Source organism: Aedes aegypti, chromosome 2, assembly GCF_002204515.2.
Source record: "Aedes aegypti strain LVP_AGWG chromosome 2, AaegL5.0 Primary Assembly, whole genome shotgun sequence".
Classification (NCBI taxonomy): Eukaryota; Metazoa; Arthropoda; class Insecta; order Diptera; family Culicidae; genus Aedes; species Aedes aegypti.
In genome coordinates, this window is record NC_035108.1 from 420144964 (window position 1) to 420167240 (window position 22277).

A 22277-nucleotide genomic window follows, 5' to 3' on the forward strand; every position below is an offset into this window, starting at 1 on the left:
GGGGAAGTGATAGATGCAAACTAGTGGAATATGCTTTCAATTGAATTGAAAATGTGCACTCCGTCTGGTTCTGCAAAGCCTTAGGTTCGCTGGTCTTTGTAGGGTTCCATTGAGGACAGGTACTGATGGCAGCTATAAAAATTTCCTTATTAGTGCGTCTGGTAAGAAGAGCTGTTCATTACCAACTGGCTACATATAAGCTGCAGCACTTATTCTTCTGGCATATTTTCTTCTTCTTCTTCTTCTTTTTATTAAGTCCTCATTGGGACAGAGCCTGCGTATCAGCTAAGTGTTCAATGAGCACTGCTACAGTTGTTAACTGAGAGCTTTCTATGCCAAACTTGCCATTTTCGCATTCGTATATCGTGTGGCAGGTACGGTCAAGGAAGTCAAGGAAATTTTCATTACGAAAAGGTCCTGGACCGAACAGGAATTGAACCTAGATATACTATTTTGCGTAACAAGACCTGCAGAAGGTGTAAGTGTAAAACGTCAAATACGAAGAAAAACGATGCGCGTGTCTCTGGTTGTAAGTTTGGCAGCATATTGCAAAACACATCTTTCCAGTTTTGTTTTCACAAAGGTTCCTCTAATTTGAAGATTTTTTACTAGACAAGTCCCAAGTTCCTGTAGAAATATTCACAGGTTCCTGAGGAATAATTCCTGGAATTATTTCTATAAAGATTCCTCTTTAAAGATCATCAAGAACGTTTAAAGTGATTCGTTCAAACATTTTTTCTAAAACACTTTTAGAAACATCTTCATGAATTCCTCAAGAGACTCTCTCAATGATTGGCTCAGGGCTCTGCTCAGAAACTGCTCCAATGATTTTTCAACATCTTTCTTTGCCGATGTACTGAAGTAAGCTTGAAATTCTCTTTTAATATTTTCCAGCAAAAAAACTATCATTTCAATTAATCACGTGTTTTCCTATCTTTCCAGGACGGGGAAGCTGCATTACCCCACCGATGTTTGCGGACCACTTTTTGAGGAGGAACTATCCTTCTGGGGTTTAGATTCCAACCAAGTAGAACCGTGCTGCTGGATGACGTACACACAGGTATGTTCCACTTGATGTTGTTCCCATTGCTGCGGAAAAGCCACAAACTTGTTTTCACATACCTCCACTGCTGCTCATTTCAATGGTTTGGCGCTTGAAAGTTTAAACTGGATGACATACCTAGTTGTTGCTAAAAAGTTCAGGGCTAATGGTCATGTGATTCGTAGGTACGGGTTCAGTATATAATCTAATTTAATAACAAGAAATTTTCTGGAAAATGTCGCTTACAAAATAAGCTTCCATGAGAGAGCAACGCGGAATTCTATTCAGCGTCCTGCGGAAAAACGAGACATTTGAGGGCACATGTGCGAATCTTCATTCGCTGCGAACGAGAAGTGCTGTAGCAAACATACGAATGTGTATATAGCAGACAAATATGTAAATGTTAGAAAACGACACTTATCTCCACGCCTTCGGCGCTCTTTACTGTGCATTTGCCAGATGTCTCGTAACCCTTTGTCTGTGCTCTGGGGGTCAATATGACTGTCAATATGTTAGTGATATATCAAGTGATACGAAGTACCATAGTCGGAGCCACAACTATCATACACAAATGAATCAGCACGCTGAATATTTGTCATGATACTAAAACCTCAATTTACGAAGTCTTTTTTTACGCTACCACAATTTAAGTCACTTTTTTTTCGAAGTAATTCAATTTAAGTCACTTTTTTTACGCAGTGCGTAAATTGAGTTTAGACAATAATGTGGGAAATTATTGACCTCCGGTTGGGGAAAACCGTTGGAAACCGATGACGAAAATTGATGTCCGACGCCATCTTGTAATCCAAGATGGCGACCTCTGGTTTGGAAAAATCGTTGAAAACTCATGCAACATGGGTATTTTCTGAACGGGCACAACGAGGGGATGACGAAAAACGAGGTCCGACGCCATTTTGGAATCCAAGATGGCAACCTCTGGTTTGGAAATATCATTGTAAACTCATGATATATGGGTATTTTCGGAACAGGCACGACGAGGAGACGACGAAAATCGATGTCCGACGCCATTTTGGAATCCAAGATGGCGTCCTCTGGTTAGGAAAAATCATTAGAAACTCATGCAATATGGGTATTTTCGGAACAGGCACGACAAGGGGATGACGAAAAACGATGTCCGATGCCATTTTGGAATCCAAAATGGCGACCTCTGGTTTGGAAAAATCGTTGGAAACTCATGATATATGAGTATTTTCGGAACGGGCACGACGAAGGGATGACGAAAATCGATGTCCGACGCCATTTTGGAATCCAAGTTGGCGACCTCTGGAAAGAAAATCACTTCGTTTTGGACTGACATTGCTGAAAATGTAACAGCGTACTTTCTGTATGTAAGCGCAAATAGTGATACTTTTTTAAATCAATATTTCTTAAGATGACTGAGTTTTATCACTTTGAAATTGTAATTTGCAGATCAACATGGCCACCAAAGCGAATGACGGACTGCTTAGCCTTAAAAGTTCAGATTTTATTATAAACAAGTAGCATCAACGTACAACTTCTTACATTTGTAAATACTCAGGCCTACATATCATGGAGTTCTTGGAAATACAAAAACATCCACACAATTCAATACAACACTTCGATTGCTAATATGGATAGTTAGAGGCCTTTCAATATTGAAGAACTTCTATTGATGATTGGTTACGCTTGTGTATCCTAATGCCCATATTCGATAGGGATCTTAGAGGACCAAGAACATCCTCACATATTAATACAATACACCGTTTACCCACAGGAATGGATAGGAGCCTTTGGAGTATTTGAAAACTATCTTCTAATCACTTATTATGACCGTAGATCCCTAGTTCTATATTCAATGGAGTACTTGGAGGACCAAAAACATCCGTATAAATTAATAAAATATTCCGATGACTTAAATGATTGGTTAAGAGACTGTGCCATATTAAAAAACTACCTATAGACCATTGATCACGTTTGTAGATTCAAAGGCCTATATTCAATGAAGTCTTTGAAGGATCTAGGATAGCGCTACAAATTATAACAATACTCTTTTTCTGCTACATATAGATAAGAGCCTGTACCATATCAAAACAGCATGTATTGATAATTGGTTATGCTAGTAGATCCTATATTCGATATGGATCTTGCAGGACCTAGGACATCCGCACAAATTAATACAATACACTGTTTACTCACAAGAATGGTTAGGGGCCTGTGGAGTATTTGAAAACTAACATCTAATCTCTTATTACGGTCGTAGATCCCAAGGCCTACATTCAATGGAGTCCTTAGAGGACCTAAGACATCCGAACAAATTATTACAGTACACCGTTTACTCACATGGATGGTTAGGAGCCTGTGGAGTACAGTCGACTCTCCATAACTCGATATTCATGGGACCATCGACTTATAGAATTATCGAGTTATAGAACATACCGACACCAAAAATATTTCCAATACTTTTATGATCACTTCTGCAAGCAAACAATATAATTTTGTTGATAGCATTTTGAAAAATCATCTTTGGACACTTTTTTCAAAATGTTCGAAAAATCCCTTATATTTACTAAAATATTTTTTTTATTTTTATGTTTTTAAACTTTAAAAATTTAAACAACTTGCAAGTCCTTTATTCACTGCCAAACCAGAAAAAGTCCATGTCTTCCTGTATGAAAAAAGGTTTTTAGATGGATATCGAGTTATGGAGGGAAATTTTCCTCCCACGTGGCATCGGCTAGTGGAGGCATCGAGTTAAAGAAATATCGACTTATGGAGAGCATGATGTTTGGGAATTTGAAGGGACCGCAAAATCCATCAAGTTATAGAATAAATCGAGTTATAGAACATCGAGTTGTGGAGAGTCGACTGTATTTGAAAACTTACCTCTATTCTCTTATTTCGGTCGTAGATCGCAAGGCCTACATTAAATGGAGTCCTTGGAGGACCAAGGACATCCGCACAAGTTATTACAATACACCGTTTACTCACATGGATGGTTAGGGGCCTGTGGAGTATTTGAAAACTAACCTCTATTCTCTTATTTCGGTCGTAGATCCCAAGGCCCATATTCAATGGAGTCCTTGGAGGACCTAGGACATCCGTACAAATTATAACAATATAACTTTTACTCACATGGATGGTTAGAGGCCTGTGGAGTATTTGAAAACTAACCTCTAATCTCTTATTATGGTAGTAGATCCCAACGTCTATATTCAATGGAGTCCTTGGAAGACCTAGGACATCCGAACAAATTATTACAGTACACCGTTTACTCACATGGATGGTTGAGGGCCTGTGGAGTATTTGAAAACTAACCTCTATTCTCTTATTTCGGTCGTAGATCCCAAGGCCCATATTCAATGGAGTCCTTGGAGGACCTAGGACATCCGCACAAATTATTACAATATACCGTTTACTCACATGGATGGTTAGGAGCCTGTGGAGTTTTTGAAAACTAGCCTCTAATCTCTTATTACGGTAGTAGACCCCAACGTCTATATTCAATGGATTCCTTGGAGGACCTAGGACATCCGAACAAATTATTACAATACACCGATTACTCACATGGATGGTTAAAGGCCTGTGCCATGTCAGTTGAACCTCAAAGGATCGCTAAATATGCCAGTACATTGCACGTATATATTCCAGGAAGTTTTTGGATGAACTAGGACATCTGTTGTACTCACTTGGATACCAAAACTTGGATCGGACAATATAAATGCTTCTAAACAATATAACAATCTTCTAGGTTTCAGTATTGTGAGACATTCTTCTACATAGAAATGGTAAATTGATCTCCGTTAACTCATGTTGAAACATATGCCCAAACTCCAAAGAGTTCTTGGAAGACCTTAACTTGCACACATTCTAGCCTGATTAAGAACCCAATGTATTAATAATATGTTAATGATACTAAAAGAGCACTTTTTTTTTAATAATATAAACTAATTTCATACAAGTAGACTCCAAACGGCAAAACCTCGTTTTACGAACTGAGCTCCCTCGTTTTACGCACGGATTCAATTTACGCACCATTTCAATTTACGCACCCCCGATCTACTTCGTAAATTGAGGTTACAGTGTAGTAAAGTCGTCAGTGGCTAGTCAACGCTCTGACCAAGAGCTTGCAATTCTGCTCTCACAGATTTGTTAAGGTGATTATAGAACGAAGCCACACCTCAAATTTTCAAGAGCACAAGACTTGAGAACTAAACAGCGCTCCCCGTTTAAAATTTATCCCATTGGTCACCACCAGCAAGCAAGTAAATTGATTGATTTTTAAAGCGAACTGTTGTCAGATTCTCCAGTCTTGTGCATTTGAAAATTCAAAGTTTGGCTTCGTTTTATAATCACCTTAAATACTTCGCCACCCTTGGAAAGGGCTCAGTTATGTTCAATTTTGTTCGACGACATTAATCCGAACTATTCCTGTATTGCTTATGGTAAATGTGGGGTTAGGGTGCACCAACTCGAGACAGCGAAACGCAGAAGTTAGGGTTGTTTAGCTTCAAGCTACAATAATGGAATTTATTAGAGTTCTGTATGTAATAAAGGGTAATATAAACTCACAAATTTGGTGACCGTTACTTAGAAATTAGCAAGATTGGATCACGATTTCCTAGCGTGGCATATACCGTATTGATCAATAATCCTACATAAAAGATACAACTCGTTTGTCCACAACGACGGAATAATATTGAGATTTTACTTACGAATAAATTCAGAGATAGTTCTAGTTTCTGCTTAATAATTATCGCGAATTCAAAAAGGTTTTTAAGAAAATAGTTTTGGGAAATTTCACACTTTCACAAAGCCTATATGACGAAGGATATTTTTGTTGAACTCCCAATAGCCGTCTGTCATTCATCGGTAACGTCATTTGTCATCTCTGTTGTCATCGGTCAGGTAGCGCTGTTCTGGTGATGGTTGTCTAAACGAGGGGTCTTGTCGGCACAGTAAATTACCGCTCAAAAATTTATCTGAAGCTTAACTTGGTTTTTCGAAATTGGAATAGCTGGATCAGTGTCAATTAAGTCAAACGATGTCCCATTACGAACTAGCTCATCTGCCAATCCGTTTCCAGCGATGGAGGAATGACCAGGTACCCATACAAGGTTTACAGAGTTGACTGAATTCAATTCCTCAATTTGAGTTCGACATGCGATAAAAAGCTTCGACCTTGAGTTAGCCAAAGCAGGAGCTGTCATAGCAGCCTGACTATCCGAACAGAAGTATTTGACTTTACCCATTACGCACTGTTGAAGTGCTGATTGCACTCCACACATAAGCGCAAATATTTACGCCTGAGAAACAATACAGTTTCTACGAAGTAAGTAAAACTGATGCAAGCTTAGCTCACGAGAATATACTCCTGCACCAGCTCTACTTTCAAGAAAGGAGCCATCAGTGTAACATACTATATTGTAACTACTTCTTTCCAAATGGCCAGACGTCCACTCTTCCCGTGAAGAGAATTGCGTGGTAAATGTTCTATAAGGAAAGTGACAATCAATTGTGAGATTGCTTGGAGCAAGGACAATTTTATCCCAATTCACCAAAAGTGGAAACAACGAAGTGTATGTAGATCTACGGTTCACTGGATGTTTCTCCAGTAGATCCAGAAGCCGTTAACGGTAAAAGCAAGAAATCACTTCTTTTTTTTATTAATTTCTTTATTAGTATCATTCCAAACATTACATTCATTTCTTATATCTAGGTGTTCTGTGTTATTAGACAACACTATCATCCTAATTTGGTAAAATAAATTTAAGGTTTAATTAACATTTAGATATTGATACAAGATTGTAACGATTTTTGCCTGAAATTATTTATTATTTTTTTTGACATTTGTTCCAATGTTTCAACATTGGATATTCTATGTAACTCATTGGTACTATACCAGGGAGGAAGTCTCAGAATCATTTTCAAAATTTTATTTTGAATTCTCTGCAGAGCTTTCTTCCTGGTATTACAACAGCTAGTCCATATTGGTACAGCATACAACATGACTGGCCTGAAAATTTGTTTGAATATCAAAAGCTTGTTCTTAAGACAAAGTTTTGATTTTCTATTAATAAGGGGATAGAGACATTTTACATATTTATTACATTTGGCTTGAATGCTCACAATGTGATTTTTGAAAGTTAAATTCTTATCTAGCATGAGCCCTAGATACTTAACTTCATCTGACCAATTTATTGGAACCCCTCTCATCGTGACAACATGTCTAATTGAAGGTTTCAAATAAAGAGCTTTTGGTTTATGTGGGGATATTATTAGTTGAATTTAGGAAGCATTAGGAGAAATCTTCCATTTTTGCAAGTATGATGAAAAAATATCCATACTTTTTTGCAATCGACTACAGATGACACGCAGGTTTTGTCCTTTGGCGGAGAGGCCTGTGTCATCCGCAAACAAAGATTTTCGACATCCCTGAGGTAACTCAGGTAGGTCAGATGTGAAAATATTGTATAATATTGGTCCCAAAATGCTGCCTTGAGGAACACCAGCTCTTACAGGAAATCTTTCAGATCTGGAGTTCTGATAATTAACCTGAAGTGTACGATTTGACAGATAACATTAAATTATTCTAACAATGTATGTTGGAAAATTAAAGTTTTTAATTTTACAATCAAACCTTCATGCCAAACACTGTCGAATGCTTTTTCTATGTCTAGAAGAGCAAGACCAGTAGAATAGCCTTCAGATTTGTTGGAACGGATCAAATTTGTTACACGTAAAAGTTGATGAGTGGTCGAATGTCCATGGCGGAATCCGAACTGTTCATTGGCAAAAATTGAATTTTCGTTGATGTGGGCCATCATTCTGTTCAAAATAACCTTTTCAAAAAGTTTACTGATGGAGGAAAGCAAACTGATTGGACGATAGCTAGAAGCTTCTGGAGGATTTTTGTCTGGTTTTAAAATTGGAACAACCTTAGCATTTTTCCATTTGTCAGGAAAATATGCTAATTGAAAACATTTGTTAAATATATCAACTAGAAATGATAAGCTACTTTATGGAAGTTTCTTAATGAGGATGTAGAAAATTCCATCATCGCCAGGAGCTTTCATGTTTTTGATTTTTTTAATAATAGTTCTCACTTCTTCCAAATCAGTCTCCCAGGCATTTTCGAAAACGTTCTCTTGATTGAGAATATTTTCGAACTCCTGAGTAACTTCATTTTCAATTGGACTAGTAAGTCCTAAATTAAAATTGTGCGCACTTTCAAACTGCATAGCAAGTTTTTGAGCTTTTTCGCAATTAGTTAGTAATAATTTGTATTCTTCTTTCAATGCCGGTATTGGCTTCTGAGGTTTTTCAAGATTTTAGATAATTTCCAAAAGGGCTAAGAGCCAGGATCCAATTAAGAAATTTTATTTTCAAAATTTTTGTTTCTTAAATCTGCAAAACGTTTCTTGATTACTTTCTGCAAATCCTGCCATATAATTTTCAAAGCAGGATCGCGAGTGCGTTGAAATTGCCTTCTCCTCACGTTTTTAAGACGGATCAAGAGTTTAAGATCATCGTCTATAATCATGGATTCAAATTTTACTTCACATTTTGGAATTGCAATGCTCCGAGCTTCAACAATGGAATTTGTTAAAGTTTCAAGAGCATTGTTAATATCAAGTTTAGTTTCTAAAGAAATGTTAACATCAAGATTAGAGTCAACATACGTTTTATATATATTCCAGTCGGCTCGTAAATAATTGAAAGTAAAGCTGATAGGATTGAGAATCGCTCGATGAGATATTTGAAATGTAACAGGGACATGATCAGAATCAAAACCAGCATGAGTAACTAATTGGCTACAAAAATCACTAGACTCAGTTAAGACCAAGTCAATCGTAGATGGATTTCTAGAAGAGAAAAAAACATGTAGGGCTATCAGGGTATTGAATTGAGAAATATCCTGAAGAACAATCATCAAATAAAATTCTGCCGTTGGAATTACATTGAGAATTATTCCATGACCGGTGTTTGGCATTAAAGTCACCAATGACGAAAAATTTTGACTTATGGCGAGTCAATTTTCGCAAGTCAGTTTGGAGCAAATTATCTTGCTGTCCAGAGCATTGAAAAGGCAAATAGGCAGCTATGAAAGTATATTTACCAAACTGTATTTCAACAGAAACGCCTAAAGTTTCAAAAACTTTAGTTTCAAATGATGAAAACAGTTGATGTTTTATACGCCTATGAATGATGATTGCAACTCCCCCACATGCTCCATCAAGTCGATCATTACGATAAACAAAAAAGTTAGGATCTCTTTTGAGTTTAGATCCAGGTTTTAAATACGTTTCGGTAATAACTGATATATGTACGTTATTAACCGTAAGAAAATTAAACAGCTCGTCCTCTTTACCATTCAGAGAACGAGCATTCCAATTTAAAATATTTTAATTATTATTTGGATCCATTAGAAAAACGTAATCCAATAACAATTTGATTTGACAATTTTACACCTACTTGGACTGCTTCAGTCATAGTGGTGGCTTTGAACATTGCATCAATCATTAGATTCAATAGTTCAGTTAGAAAATTCAAATCAAAGGCAGACATGTCATGTGATTTCCCATTAGAATTTCCGGTAGACGAAGATGCGGAGTTACCTGTGGCGGTAGGGTTTTTTCCATTTGATTTGAAACAAGTAGAATGGGTACCCATGGATCGAACAGGGGAGGAGTTCAAATTACCTGCTACGATATCAGCAAAGAATTTTCCGTGGGTAGATACATTCAAAATTGAAAGATTCGAACGGCTACCCAAAGGATTAAAATTAGTTTGTGAATGAGCATGATTATGATCTTCCTGATGGGTATGATTCATGATCAAGCGATCGTTAACTGAAAAATGAGCATTGTTCGATACTCTACCAGGCAAATCCCGGAAACGGCCGTTATCGTAACGGATATTATCCTTCATCTGCCTGGCACGAACCTCAACGACTCTCTTGCGTGAAGGGCATTCCCAAAAGTTAGCTTTATGAGGGCCCTTGCAATTGGCGCATTCAAACTTTCTGGTATCTTCTTTCACAGGACAAACGTCCTTAGCGTGAGAAGAACCTCCGCAAATCATGCATTTAGCATCCATGCGACAAATTTTTGAACCATGACCCCACCTTTGGCACCGACGGCACTGAGTGGGGTTCTGGTAATTTCCTCCAGGTTTCTGGAAATGTTCCCATGTCACACGGACATCAAACAAAAGTTTTGCTTTTTCTAAAGCTTTAATATTATTTAGTTCTTTTTTGTTAAAGTGAACTAAATAAAATTCTTGAGAAAGCCCTTTCCGAACAATGCCAGATTGGGTTCTCTTTTTCATAATGATTACTTGAACTCTGAAAAATCCAAGTAAATCATTTATTCCATTTTTGATCTCTTCAGGTGACTTATAGTCACTTGAGAGACCTTTCAAGACAACTTTGAACAAACGTTCAGTTTTGTCGTCATAAGTAAAAAAAATGTGCTTCTTCTCTTCAAGATGTTTGAGAAGAAGTTGGCGATCTTTATGAGTTTCCGGCAAAACGCGACAGTCTCCTTTCTTTGCGATTTTGAAGGAAACCTTGATTCCCCTAATGGAGTTCAAGATCTCCTGCCTAAATCCCGCAAATTCGGAACAACTGACCACGATAGGCGGCACTCTTTGCTTCCTCACTTGAATCAAAGAGCCTGGGCTAGAGGCTGCTTAGATTTGGTGTTCGGAAAATTTGTCTAGAGCATCGAACTGATTGCTCATTTCGATACAATTATTCATTTCACCCTTGGAAGAAAGTTCGCATTCCGGGGAAACGTCCTTTCTTCCATTCTTGCCACGTTTAGTGACAGTTTTAAATCCCACTTTTTTGGAAGGAAGTTGTGGATTCAGAGATTCACCCTTCCTTTTATTTGTTGTTGCAACCATGTTTAGTGAATAAGAAGACGTGACCTTCGAGAGGTTTTTTTCCCAAGACGGTGTCCAAGAAGGATTACCACCGCTAGCTTTCGCCAACGGGTCCAACGAAAAATCGAACGCACGGGTCCAAACAAGGATCGTAAAGGGATCAATAGTAGAAAAAATAGCACTGAAGAGTACTGTTTTAGTAGCACTGAAAAGTACTGTTTTGAATTTTAGCACTGAAAAGTACTGTTTTTGTAGCACTGAAAAGTACTGTTTTATTGCTTTAGGTATTTTTTAAGAAAACTTCCAAGAGCAGAGAGAATTCGTGTACGCACAGCACGAAGGTACGATGCGCACTGAGAAAGCACTTCTTATTTAAGATTTCTGTGTAGTGGTGCAACATCGAAGAAAGCCTCAAGCGCCGTGGAAGTCGTTGAGAACGCACCCGACATCGTCAATAAGCACTTCAAATATAGTTAGCCGTCAGCAAATCCATAAGTTGGATAGCGATTATTGAGTTGCCTAATTAGCGTACATGGTATGAGATTCCACAAAAGTGGATATATGATTCCACTTTAGAGGCATCCGCAAACACTCATTTTCTGAATCGTAGATTGACGCAATGACGAGAAAAGTTGTCGGGTTTAGATCGATTGATAAACCCAATCGGTAACAAGTGTAGTCAGCCCAAGGTTTTGTGCAGCTTACAATATGGTATCAAAAGGCACGTTACCGTACCTTTAATATCTAAGAAGACCCAAGTATCGAATGCTTTGTCGTTATCGTATTCAACTTTGTGTAAAAGAGCACTGTGGAATTTTAAGAGAGTTCTGTTTGTTCCTTCGACCTTGACGCTTGCTCCTACGGGGGCGGGTGATGAGGGCAGGATCAAACATGTCGCGCAGCGTTCGCGTAAAAGTGAAAAAGTGCCACGATGCGTTTAGTAGTGGTTGATCTATTGATCGCGTCGCTTGCTCTTGCGAGAGCGAGCGATGAACACTTGTTAGGCGTGTTTATATCATGGATCGCATCACCAAACATTGGTGACTCCCAGATCTCTTCCGTATCCCACTAACCCAATTTCCTTTCCATACTAATCTTCGGATCAGCAGATCGAAGAGCCTTCTTGTAAGTCTTGTCGACTTGAACGACTCTGATCCAACTGAACGGCGTCTATTCCAACTCCTTTCCTGAGTCGGAATTCCACCATGGGGTCGCTCTTGTAGTCTTCACAGACCGCAGAGGACATGCTTCTTCAAAAGCTTTCATAATCCTACAGGTAGTGGTAACGGCATCATCTAAATCACTTGGATTTTCAATGGACAGAGAAATTTGATCGCAACCAATTCAATATAGAGTTCGTAGTTTGTTGACCGGGGATTCCTTAAACGCGAAGTTTGCGAAGGAACATGCGAATTTTTAAAGAAGGTGTTGTGATCATCAGATAATGATTCCTTCATCTGATACATGCCAATTCGTCAACTCGTGAGTGATTCTGCTCCAACAGAGGTTGTGCGATTGCCTATTATAAATAATCCAAGATCTGTACTAGTATTCCAGCAGACTAGAGCTCTCTTTTTCCGGGAGATGGCCGAGCTTCTGGTCCATCTGACCAGGGGTTCATGCATGGTTTACCTAGGATATGGCGGGGGTTCATCATTTGGCTCTGTTGAACCTCTCCAAAAAAACACATATCTGCAATTAGCCCTGAATAAGCGATCTGATACCGCTTTCAAAGTGCCTTAGCCCTTTGGAGTGCCAACCGGCACAACAGGATGAATGCCAGTAAAATCCTGATTATGGTATACTAGTCACAGCGCAGAACAACAGAAAGGACAGAGATTACGGATTGGATACGTTGACCAACAGTCGTGGGCTGGCAGTGTACCTGAGTAAGGTAAGGTAACACAAACTTGGAACGGCGAATAGGACTATGAGAAGACTATGCCTTCGTCCTGATAAAACCTTGACAGGCCTTCGTGTACGTTCGAAACTCGTCGTCAACATCAGGGAGTAGTAGGCTCATACATTCCTGACTTATGCTGAGCTGGCTCTAAACACAACCCTAACGAAGCACTATGGGCGGTTTCCATACAGACCGGCGGCCAAAAATATTTTTTCCATCTCCTGTTGTATTTATGAGTTTTGTGAAACAAATTTGACGTTTTATTTTCAAAAACAAGTTTTCGAGACTAACTCTTGAATAGGGCATGTATCGAAGTAAAAAGTTTTGTTATTTATGATGCATATAAGCCATTTATGCGATTAACGTTGTGCAAACCATTATAAATATTAGAACTTACATAGATATGATGATTGAGAGATATTCAGTTATTCTCTGAATTATTTTTTAACTGTTTTTAATAGAAAATGGAAAAATATTGAAAAAATTCAAAAAGCTCTAAATTAAAGAAATGCAAATTTGTGCAGCTAAATTCTTCACGATCCTTTAATTAATATCTCAAAGTACCCTTGGAAAAACAAATTTTAGCCAGGGACAACTTAGGACAAAAAAGTATGGGATGTGTAAAGTTTCGATACAAAGTCCATTTTTTTTCAGTGCACTCTCCGCATTTTTCCGACCTAAAGTACGATTTTTTATAATAATTTTATTTTTCTCTGATAGCTTTTTTAATAAGCTTTCGGACAGTGTACAGAGATCTGTATAAAATATTACGATTATGCAGTATATTGTATTCAATGTGTACCTTGTGTTTGCAATGAATTCTTTATTTTTCTTAAAAACTCTAACTTTGACAAACTGTATCAATTAGACTATAAGAGGTCTTGCCCTGATATATCAGGAGTATCTTAATAGAAGTGTTTACTATGGAATGATGTACAATAAAAACCTATCAGATTGATTGTGCGATATTTGCCTGAAAACCATTCGCCAGAAAACTATTCGCCAGAATGACATCTGCCAGAAAACCATTCGCCAGAATGTACCATTTACCAGAAAACCATTTGCCAGAATGTACCATTCGCCAGAAAGTACCATTCCCCAGAATTATTTTTCTTGTCGATTTTGATCATGAAATATCTCGGAATCCAAGGATTGCCGTCACAATATTCGACTTGTGCCACGACTCACATGTTCAAAAGTACTAAATGGAACAAATAGTACGGTAACTATCTCGTTCTTCTCATTTTAAAATTTCTGCTAGTGCACAGAGCGAAGACAATATAACACTGTTATTCTACATCTCTTGCGAGATTTTTTTGGCTATGAGATTTTGATACAATATTCTAAGCTGTTTTACCTAGTTTTAAGAAAATTTCATTTCCTGTCACCGCGAGCTGTTCCTTATCAGAATATTGTATTGTACAGAATCTCTCGTACAACTACCAGATAGTTTATGCTTTTCAATGGACAGTTTATTGGGGTTGTGCTACTTTGTCCCGAATATCGATACCCCGAATGTCGTTTCCCTGAAAACCACTTCCCTGAATACCCCGTTTTCTCAAGGAAATAGGTTCCTCGAAAATGTTTTGGCACTCATAATTATCAGAACTTATTGATTATTTCAGGCTGATGAACGGTTCATATGAAATGCACCCTTCTTTTTCGATCAGCGGTTCTTTATAGTTTCTCCGAGATCAGCATTTTTTCTTGTTTTCTTTATCGTTCTTTCTAGTTCACCACTCTGTCTCTGAAAATTGTTCCTTATCCATTTTGAATTGCATCTATTTTGGGGCCGTCCATGAACCACGTGGTCGTTCAAGAGGGAGTAGAAGTGGGTGGTTCTATCATAATACCACGATCCATATAAATTTTGGGTCATTCACGGATAAAAATCTGATCCCCAAATCATGATTTACAAATCATGAAGTTCACAAATTGGTTAGGCATAATATCAGGATCACAAATCATGGTTCCTGGAGTCAAAATCATGATTCTTCATAAGCGTAACATCCAGGTTGAAAACACAAACCGGTGCTTTTTTATTTTTATTTTTTTTATTTCGTCGATCATAAACGGATGTGCGACTCAGCATTTTTGGCTTTGAATCATGATTTCGTGCAATCAGCAACAAAAAACATAACACGTGTGTTGTGTTACGGCAATCTGACTCATGATATCATGAGTTCAAATTATGGTGTATTTTCATAAGATGAAAACACGCTGGAATCATGATAACATGAGTCATAATCTTGTTTTTGGATTCAAATTTCTTCCCGTGTTCGGGAGAATGGATAACAGGAAAAATTGTCATTCGGGTATCTGGCGTTCGGGGAATTGATATTCGTGGGAACAACATTCGGGTAAAAATAGACCAAAAGGCTTTAATTAATAATGGTCACCTAAATATCAGTACATGAAAAAATACTCAAATAAGAGTATTTGCTTACCGCTACTTGACATGGTTTTTGGCAAATAAGAATTCTTCATTCCCCATGTATAGGATGTTCTTCTTGATTTTACAACTGTCTTATTTGTCTAAAAGCTCCTGAAGTTGTTATAGTAAATGTAACTTTGGTTTGCGAATGGAGGCATTCATTACTTCATAGAACGGACGGCACAAATAGTTGCAACGTATATCGAAATCTTGTAAATATCCAATAAACTAGCTCTTAAGAAGCAACAATACTTTTAATAACAGCTTATGATGAAAAGAAGGGAGCACCACTTGTGAAATATTCCATACCATAATTCCCTGTAAAACTTAATTATCTAGAAAAGAAAAAACATTTAATTGAAACTGAAAAAACAGAAAGATGGAATTTAATAATTATAAAATAGCATAATCTCATGCTATAACATCTGTAGAATGATAGTTGCAACGTATATCGAAAAGAAGCAACAAAACTTTGAAGAACAGCTTATGATGAAAAGAAGGGCGAACCGCTTGTGAAGCCTTTCAAACCATAATACCATTTTACAGGGACAACTTATATTAAAAAAACTCACTTAACTATCCGTCATGCTAAATATCCATTCTTTACATCAGTAAGCAGTATCTTTCATACATAGTGAAGCAGCTTTTAATGAATGCAATCGTTATTCTACTGTATATTTTTTTCTTTCTAGTTCCACGGTCCCCCAGTATTAAGTGTTGCTTTTTCAATTCATTTTCATAAAACTTCAAATATTTCTGTTGAATGCTCGAGAAATCGATGTTTTTATTATATGTACCTAGTCCAACAATTAGAATATGGATATTCTAAGCTGGCTCACGAAGTCAACGGTAGGTTGTGTCCAAGAGACCCTGTAATTTTTTGAGTATATTAACCAAAATAATCTCACACATTTTTTTAATGCTCTACAATTGCAAACTTGATTCACCTGAAAAAAATAAATAAAAAAAGTTCTAGGGGATGGTCAATTCTGGGGAATGGTACATTCTGGCGAATGGTTTTCTGGCGAAAGGTACTTTCTGGCAAATGGTTTTCTGGCATATGGTACATTCTGGCGAATGTCATTCTGGCGAATAGTTTTCTGGCGAATGGTTTTCTGGCAAATATCGCACAATCATCAGATTAAGTCAATTTTTCGATTATTGGCCACCTGATCGCCCATAGTGCGAAGCAACCCCCAGGAAGGGTTGTAGCATCGATCGTCATAAACCAGTTTTGGGTCGTTGGGGTGCTAGTGAAACGGAAATCATCCTCCAACCGAAATCGATGGACCGGCCTCGGCATCCAAATAGTCAACCAGGTGAGCTCGATAAGCAGCAGCGTAGAAAGAGACGTCGCAGAGCATCCAGTAGAAGTTCAACAGGGCTCTGACGTGAGGCCAACCAGCAGCGTCGTCGCACGGAGAGCTGTACAAAGCTCCGGCAAGATTTTCAACCGCCAATTGGGCAAAGCGAGAGATCACAGAGACACCGTAGAAACGTCGTAGTGAGTAGCGTAATTGACAACATTAAGCTTCAAAAGCGAACTAGCTGAACAGCTAGCGGCTGAGACTGATGGAGTGCATGAGCACACCCCTTCCCGAATGAATTGCGTGATGTAGTTCCGGGCATTTTGTTACACAGTGTACAACAACTCGTTTGAAATTATCCAATGGGGATGCTTCATAATGTGACCAATAAAACAAACTATAGACATATTTCCAATTGAGGCTACCAACAGAAACATCTATTGTGACATCACATACATGTCTGCTCGATAACTCAGAAATGAGTGTAGCATCGATTGCGTTATTAACAAGCACCCATGCACGAAGCAAGGTACGCGAGTTTGCTATTTCATGTTTGTTGAAAGTAGCAAAAACTGAGTCCACAAGGTTTCTAAGATAGAAGTTCCCTCTAGGTTCTTGAACTAGCGCCACTTGGGCTGTACTATTTTGCATGAGTCCACAATGGTCGGGCTCCATATAAAGGGGCGGCCAAAACTACTAAAATTTTTTTTGAGGTTTTTATTATTTTTTCAATTTTAAAATATACCTCATGTATTATATTATTATGATCCCTTATTGAAATTGAACTAAAATTTAAATTTCTATGACTTTTATGACGGCAAACCGACTGAAGTCAAAAAATTGAAAAATGTAACAAAAAAATAAAGCACAAAATTTATAATTTAGGAATGCAATATTTCCCCAAAGTTACCCACTAAGCTTATGGTTCAACTCTTTTATCGAGCATGAGGATGAAAAAAAGTATTTGGTTGAAGTTTTAATACCATTCAATATTACACTTTAGTAATTTTGATGATTTTGAACATGAAAAACAACTCTTGTCGCGTCATGTCGCCGCCGTTTCGAATATTGCACATCAAAAAACATCCTTGGATCTTACAAAAAAACCTTTAAAATTTTTGCAGAAATTTGCTGATTTGCAAGTTAGAGCTATTTGAATAATTCAATATTTAAGGGGACACGGGAGACCGTGTTATTTTCCCTATCGTCTCACTCTAACAATAATCATCTAAACTTCGTGGAAGCAAATCTCGAGTTTTAGTGAACCGATGAAGCTGAAAATTTATCGGGTTGTGCACTACATATAAAGAATCATAGTGATACATTTTCGCATCGATATATGGAGTGGTTCTTGAGATTTGCTTCTTGAAATGGATAGGGTGATTATGATGACATCCCGTGCGGCCTTAACATATATTTTGACCATATTTTTCAAACAAAGTTTATATAAAATATATTTAACCACTATTCATACACATTTTGATCAAACTCGATCAAATATAAACAAAATTTGCGCTTTCAGCCCAGTTTAATAACAATTTTAATTATTTTTTTTTTCAAAGTTACATAATTTGTGAATAGCCCCTTCTGAAACAACAAAAACGCAAAAGAACATGTTCAGATTACATATTTAATCGATTAAGGCGATAAAAATAGTTTTGGCCAAATTTCACTTTTTTCCGACTATTGTGGAGTCTACAAAGATTGATCTTTGCTGTTCTTTTATGCTGAAGATTTATCTGAGCTATCCTAACGATGGCCACTACCCAAACTAAGCAGGATAGAGCTTTTTGAAATCTCACCACGAAAAAAACAGCAACGAAAAACACAGATCGGTATCTAATGAAAGTCGCCAAAGGCAAAAAAGCACAGATGGCTACACTGTGTAGAACGCATAATGCGAATCCATAAAGGTGTTGATTTAAACTAGTTAACAACATATTTATATAGCTTGAGACTGAACAAAGGCATTATATCTAATTATCATAAAGTAACCTGCAGAATTGCTCTGGTTTGCACGGGAAGGGCACTGTGGAAAGCGTAGTTTTGGTATAACTAAATTTAATGTTCTTTTCAAAACAGTCGAAAAAAACTAATTCAAGGCACAGACAACATAACTTGTTTTTGGCACAGCCAGTGGGTTAACATTGGCTGACTTTTTCGTTTCCGTTTCTCTTCAATGGTACGCTGAAAGGGTTTCGGCATCGGATGCGATGTGACCGAGTGGAAAATTTCACAAAACATATTGGCAAAATGGGAATCCTTATAGCACTGAATTGTAACATTCTGTACATTCTACAAACAAGCACTCAAAGGTGTGACATTCCTGCAGGATAGAAAAAAAACAGGATTCTTGTTGAATAGCTAAGTCACACTTGCAATGAGCAAGAAATAAAATGAGATGTTACAAATTCCGAAGCGTGTGCATTCCTGATCCACATTCCAACTTGACTGTGACATTTTCCGAAATGATTAATGCCGACCCGTCGTTTACAAAGCATGACAACAGAAGACAATTTAATCACAGCATTTCTTCATCAGGATTCAGCTTTTTCTAGCACAGTACTAGACAGAATAATGTACGTTGGATTAGTTCTCGACTTGTAGTGCACCGTTTGACCAGAAAACTTCACTATAACCTCAAAATAGAGAGCCAGCAAACAAAGTAAATTAACAGCTCTTTATAAACACAATTTTTGTAAAATATTTTTTTCAAGTTCGTTTTCGAATGAAATGTATGCCGCTATATTGGCGATTTACAAAAACTGGAAAATTTTAATTTGAAATTTTTTGAATCTTTCGTTATGTAAACTATATGTTATTTTCAGCTGCTGTGAATATTTCAGGTCAAATGGAGCTTTGGAAGCCGAGATCCATATCTCTAAGCTTGGTCATTTTGTACGAAAAACGGTCAATGCGTTCTTTATTCTGTCCAGTACTGTACTCGTCCTCGGCATGGTAAATTTTTAGGACAGTAGCAGCTCTATTTTCTTCAAACGAACCATCATCTGAAAAAAGCTCGATTCGAGCTCTTTAAGCGATATGCTACATAACTCGTTTTGTTTGCGTCGCTCAGACACGGTAACCATTATTGAGAGTTGCTCTTCCGAGTACAATGGTGAAACTGATTCTTAGATTATATTGACTCCATATTAAAGAGCCAATTCCATTTGCCATTCACACAAATATATTAAACCCCTTTTTAAGCAACTCCAGTCAACTCCCACTGAATCCCATTTTCTTCTCTGATTATCTCTTTTGCAGCACCGGAATACGCAGGAAACGTTGGCTGTTTTAGATAGGCTAGATTTAGATACGGAAAAACCTACCGACGAGGAGGTAGCGAAAAAGTTCGGTTTCGAAGACGCTTACAATAAGGGCAAGGTGAACTGGTGGCAGCACCTGAAGCCGCAGATGTGGTCCCTGTTTGACGAACCATACAGCTCCAACGCCGCCAAGGTGAGTAAATACCACGCTAGGTAATTGTTTAAGAGTGTCATCATCTGAGGTAAATATTGGGGAAAAGCAAACAATTATGGTTTGGTAAAACATCTTTCAATTTAAGCACATTTGTAGTTGTCAACATTTCCCTATCCAGTAGGGTGCGGCTTATTTTTGAAAAGTTCTCAAAACCAAAAATTCGTGTGCTCTACTGAATTCAAATCACATTTAAAGAGAAACCTCAAAATCTGAGCCAAAAATATTACCATTTAGAGGTGGCGCAAGCGTCTTGAAGTTGAATTTTCAGGTTATAAAAAATGACCTTCAGTGAAGTACACATAACTTTGTTATTTTTCAACCGATTTTAAAACTTTTAGCATCAATACCTTCAAAATTAAATTTGTAAAAACTTTGTTGAACACTAAATTTGTCTAAAATCAAAACAAGCTTAAGTTAAAAGTAATTTATTCTAAATTTTTCCTCATTTTACTAAAAATGACAACTTTGTTTGACCATAACATCATGATTACTTAACCGATTCCAAATCTTTTTACATGCTTTTGAAGCTAATTTATTTGTTTTCAAACCTTTTATATATCACATTTTACTAAAAAAATATCTTGACCAAGTTATTCAGCAAAAATTGCACAGAAACATTATTTTTTAACGAAAAATGCCAGTTTTGTCAAATCTTTGGCAGTTAAATATTGTCTCTTAAGCTGAAACTGATTTTTATCATTTGTTAAACCTTTGGGAAGGACTTTGCAACAATTTTTAAATAATTTTGAAACAAAATTATGTTTGCATATGTTAAAAAATATATGCACTATTCAACTCGTAACTAAGGCAAAATGCTTTACATATTTAAGTTTTTTAGAAAAAAAATGCTGTTTTTGGCAAAAAAAACTTAAATAATCCAAAGAAATTTGATTTTTTCATTGAAAAATCATGTTTTTGGGTAGTTTTTGTTAAATACCTAAGTAAAAAATATTTTTTAAGAAAAAAATGTTGTATGTACAGTTTGAAAACAAATAAATTTGCTTCAAAAGTATGTAAAAATATTTGGAATCGATTGAGTTTTAATGAAGTTATGGTCAAACAAAAATATTTTTATTAGCAAAATGAGGAAAAATTTGGATAAACGTATTTTTAACTAAGACAAGTTTTGATTTTAGACAAATTCGATGTTCTACAAATTTTTTATAAATTTAAATTTAAAGAAAATGGTGCTAAAAGTTTTGAAATCGGTTGGAAAATAACAAAGTTATGTTTACTTAACTGCAGGTCGTTTTTTATAACTTGAAAATTCACCTTCAACAGGCTTGCGCCACCTCTAAATGTTAATATTTTTGGCTCAGATTTTGAGGTTTCTCTTTTTTGTGATTTGAATTCAGTAGAGCACACGAATTTTTGGTTTTGAAAACTTTTGAAAAATAAGCCGCACCCTACTATCCATGGATTGCCCTAAAATTCCCCAACAATCCTTTAACTCTCCTAGGGATTCCTACTCCAGACATACCAATTTCAACATTATCGTCCAGTTTCAACAGAATAACCTATTTCAAATCGCATTGCTTCCAAACTACTAAAAAAGCATTAGGATTCTCTCAATTTCCCCGATTCATTCCGTTTTGATTTCAACGATGCTCATCATCCTAACAGAAAGCTTTTATCTCGTGCAAACGAACCGATAAATCACCTCTTACCGTTTGAATCGGAAACGACCGGTTCGTCTGTAAAACTTTATCTTGTTCTCGAATCCATCTCAAGCTGCTCGAGTGTGTCACTGTTTCTCCAGGGTTTTTGGTGCAGTCGTATCTCGTGAGGGCCCCACCGGATGACAAACTTTGATTGACAGATTTGTTCATAGGATGTTCCGGTTTTATTCCGTCACTTTCGCTCTCTTAAAGGCGTACTCGAATGGCACGAAGACGACGACGGTCGTTATCTGCGCCCCCGTGGCTATGAAAATGCTGCTTATCGTATGGGACCTGGGGCCCACCATTACGACACATTAAATCTGCCAACTTGGCACGTGCAGAACTTTTCCATTAGTGGGATTGAAATATCGGGAAGAAATGCAAAGTCCATCCAGAACCGCACGCTACGCCGAGCGATGGATGGTTCATCTGTGGCCTGTCAGAAGATAGAGGGGTCAAATCTGGAGCAATCCCCATGCAGGTGTTTTGTAACTTTTCTCTCCTAATTTTGTTTACCTCTATCTACCAAGGGGACAAATCTTGGACTGTAGCTAGATCATAATCTGATATGGCCTCATTATTT

At 37.3% G+C, this 22277-nt stretch overlaps 1 protein-coding gene across 4 annotated transcripts in view; it reads left to right on the forward strand.

Moving 5' to 3' along the window:
• Positions 1–22277, forward strand: part of LOC5568798 (potassium voltage-gated channel protein Shaw) — a 424985-nt gene that overhangs the window by 335273 nt on the left and 67435 nt on the right. For all 4 annotated transcript variants that reach the window (XR_002500906.1, XM_021847455.1, XM_021847456.1 and 1 more), the window contains 2 exons: positions 943–1060; positions 19818–20012. Coding sequence is in view for 3 of the 4 variants with exons in the window: in XM_021847455.1 (XP_021703147.1) it covers positions 943–1060; positions 19818–20012 (313 nt within the window). In the remaining variant the exon portion in view is untranslated. The remainder of the gene's footprint in view (positions 1–942; positions 1061–19817; positions 20013–22277) is intronic.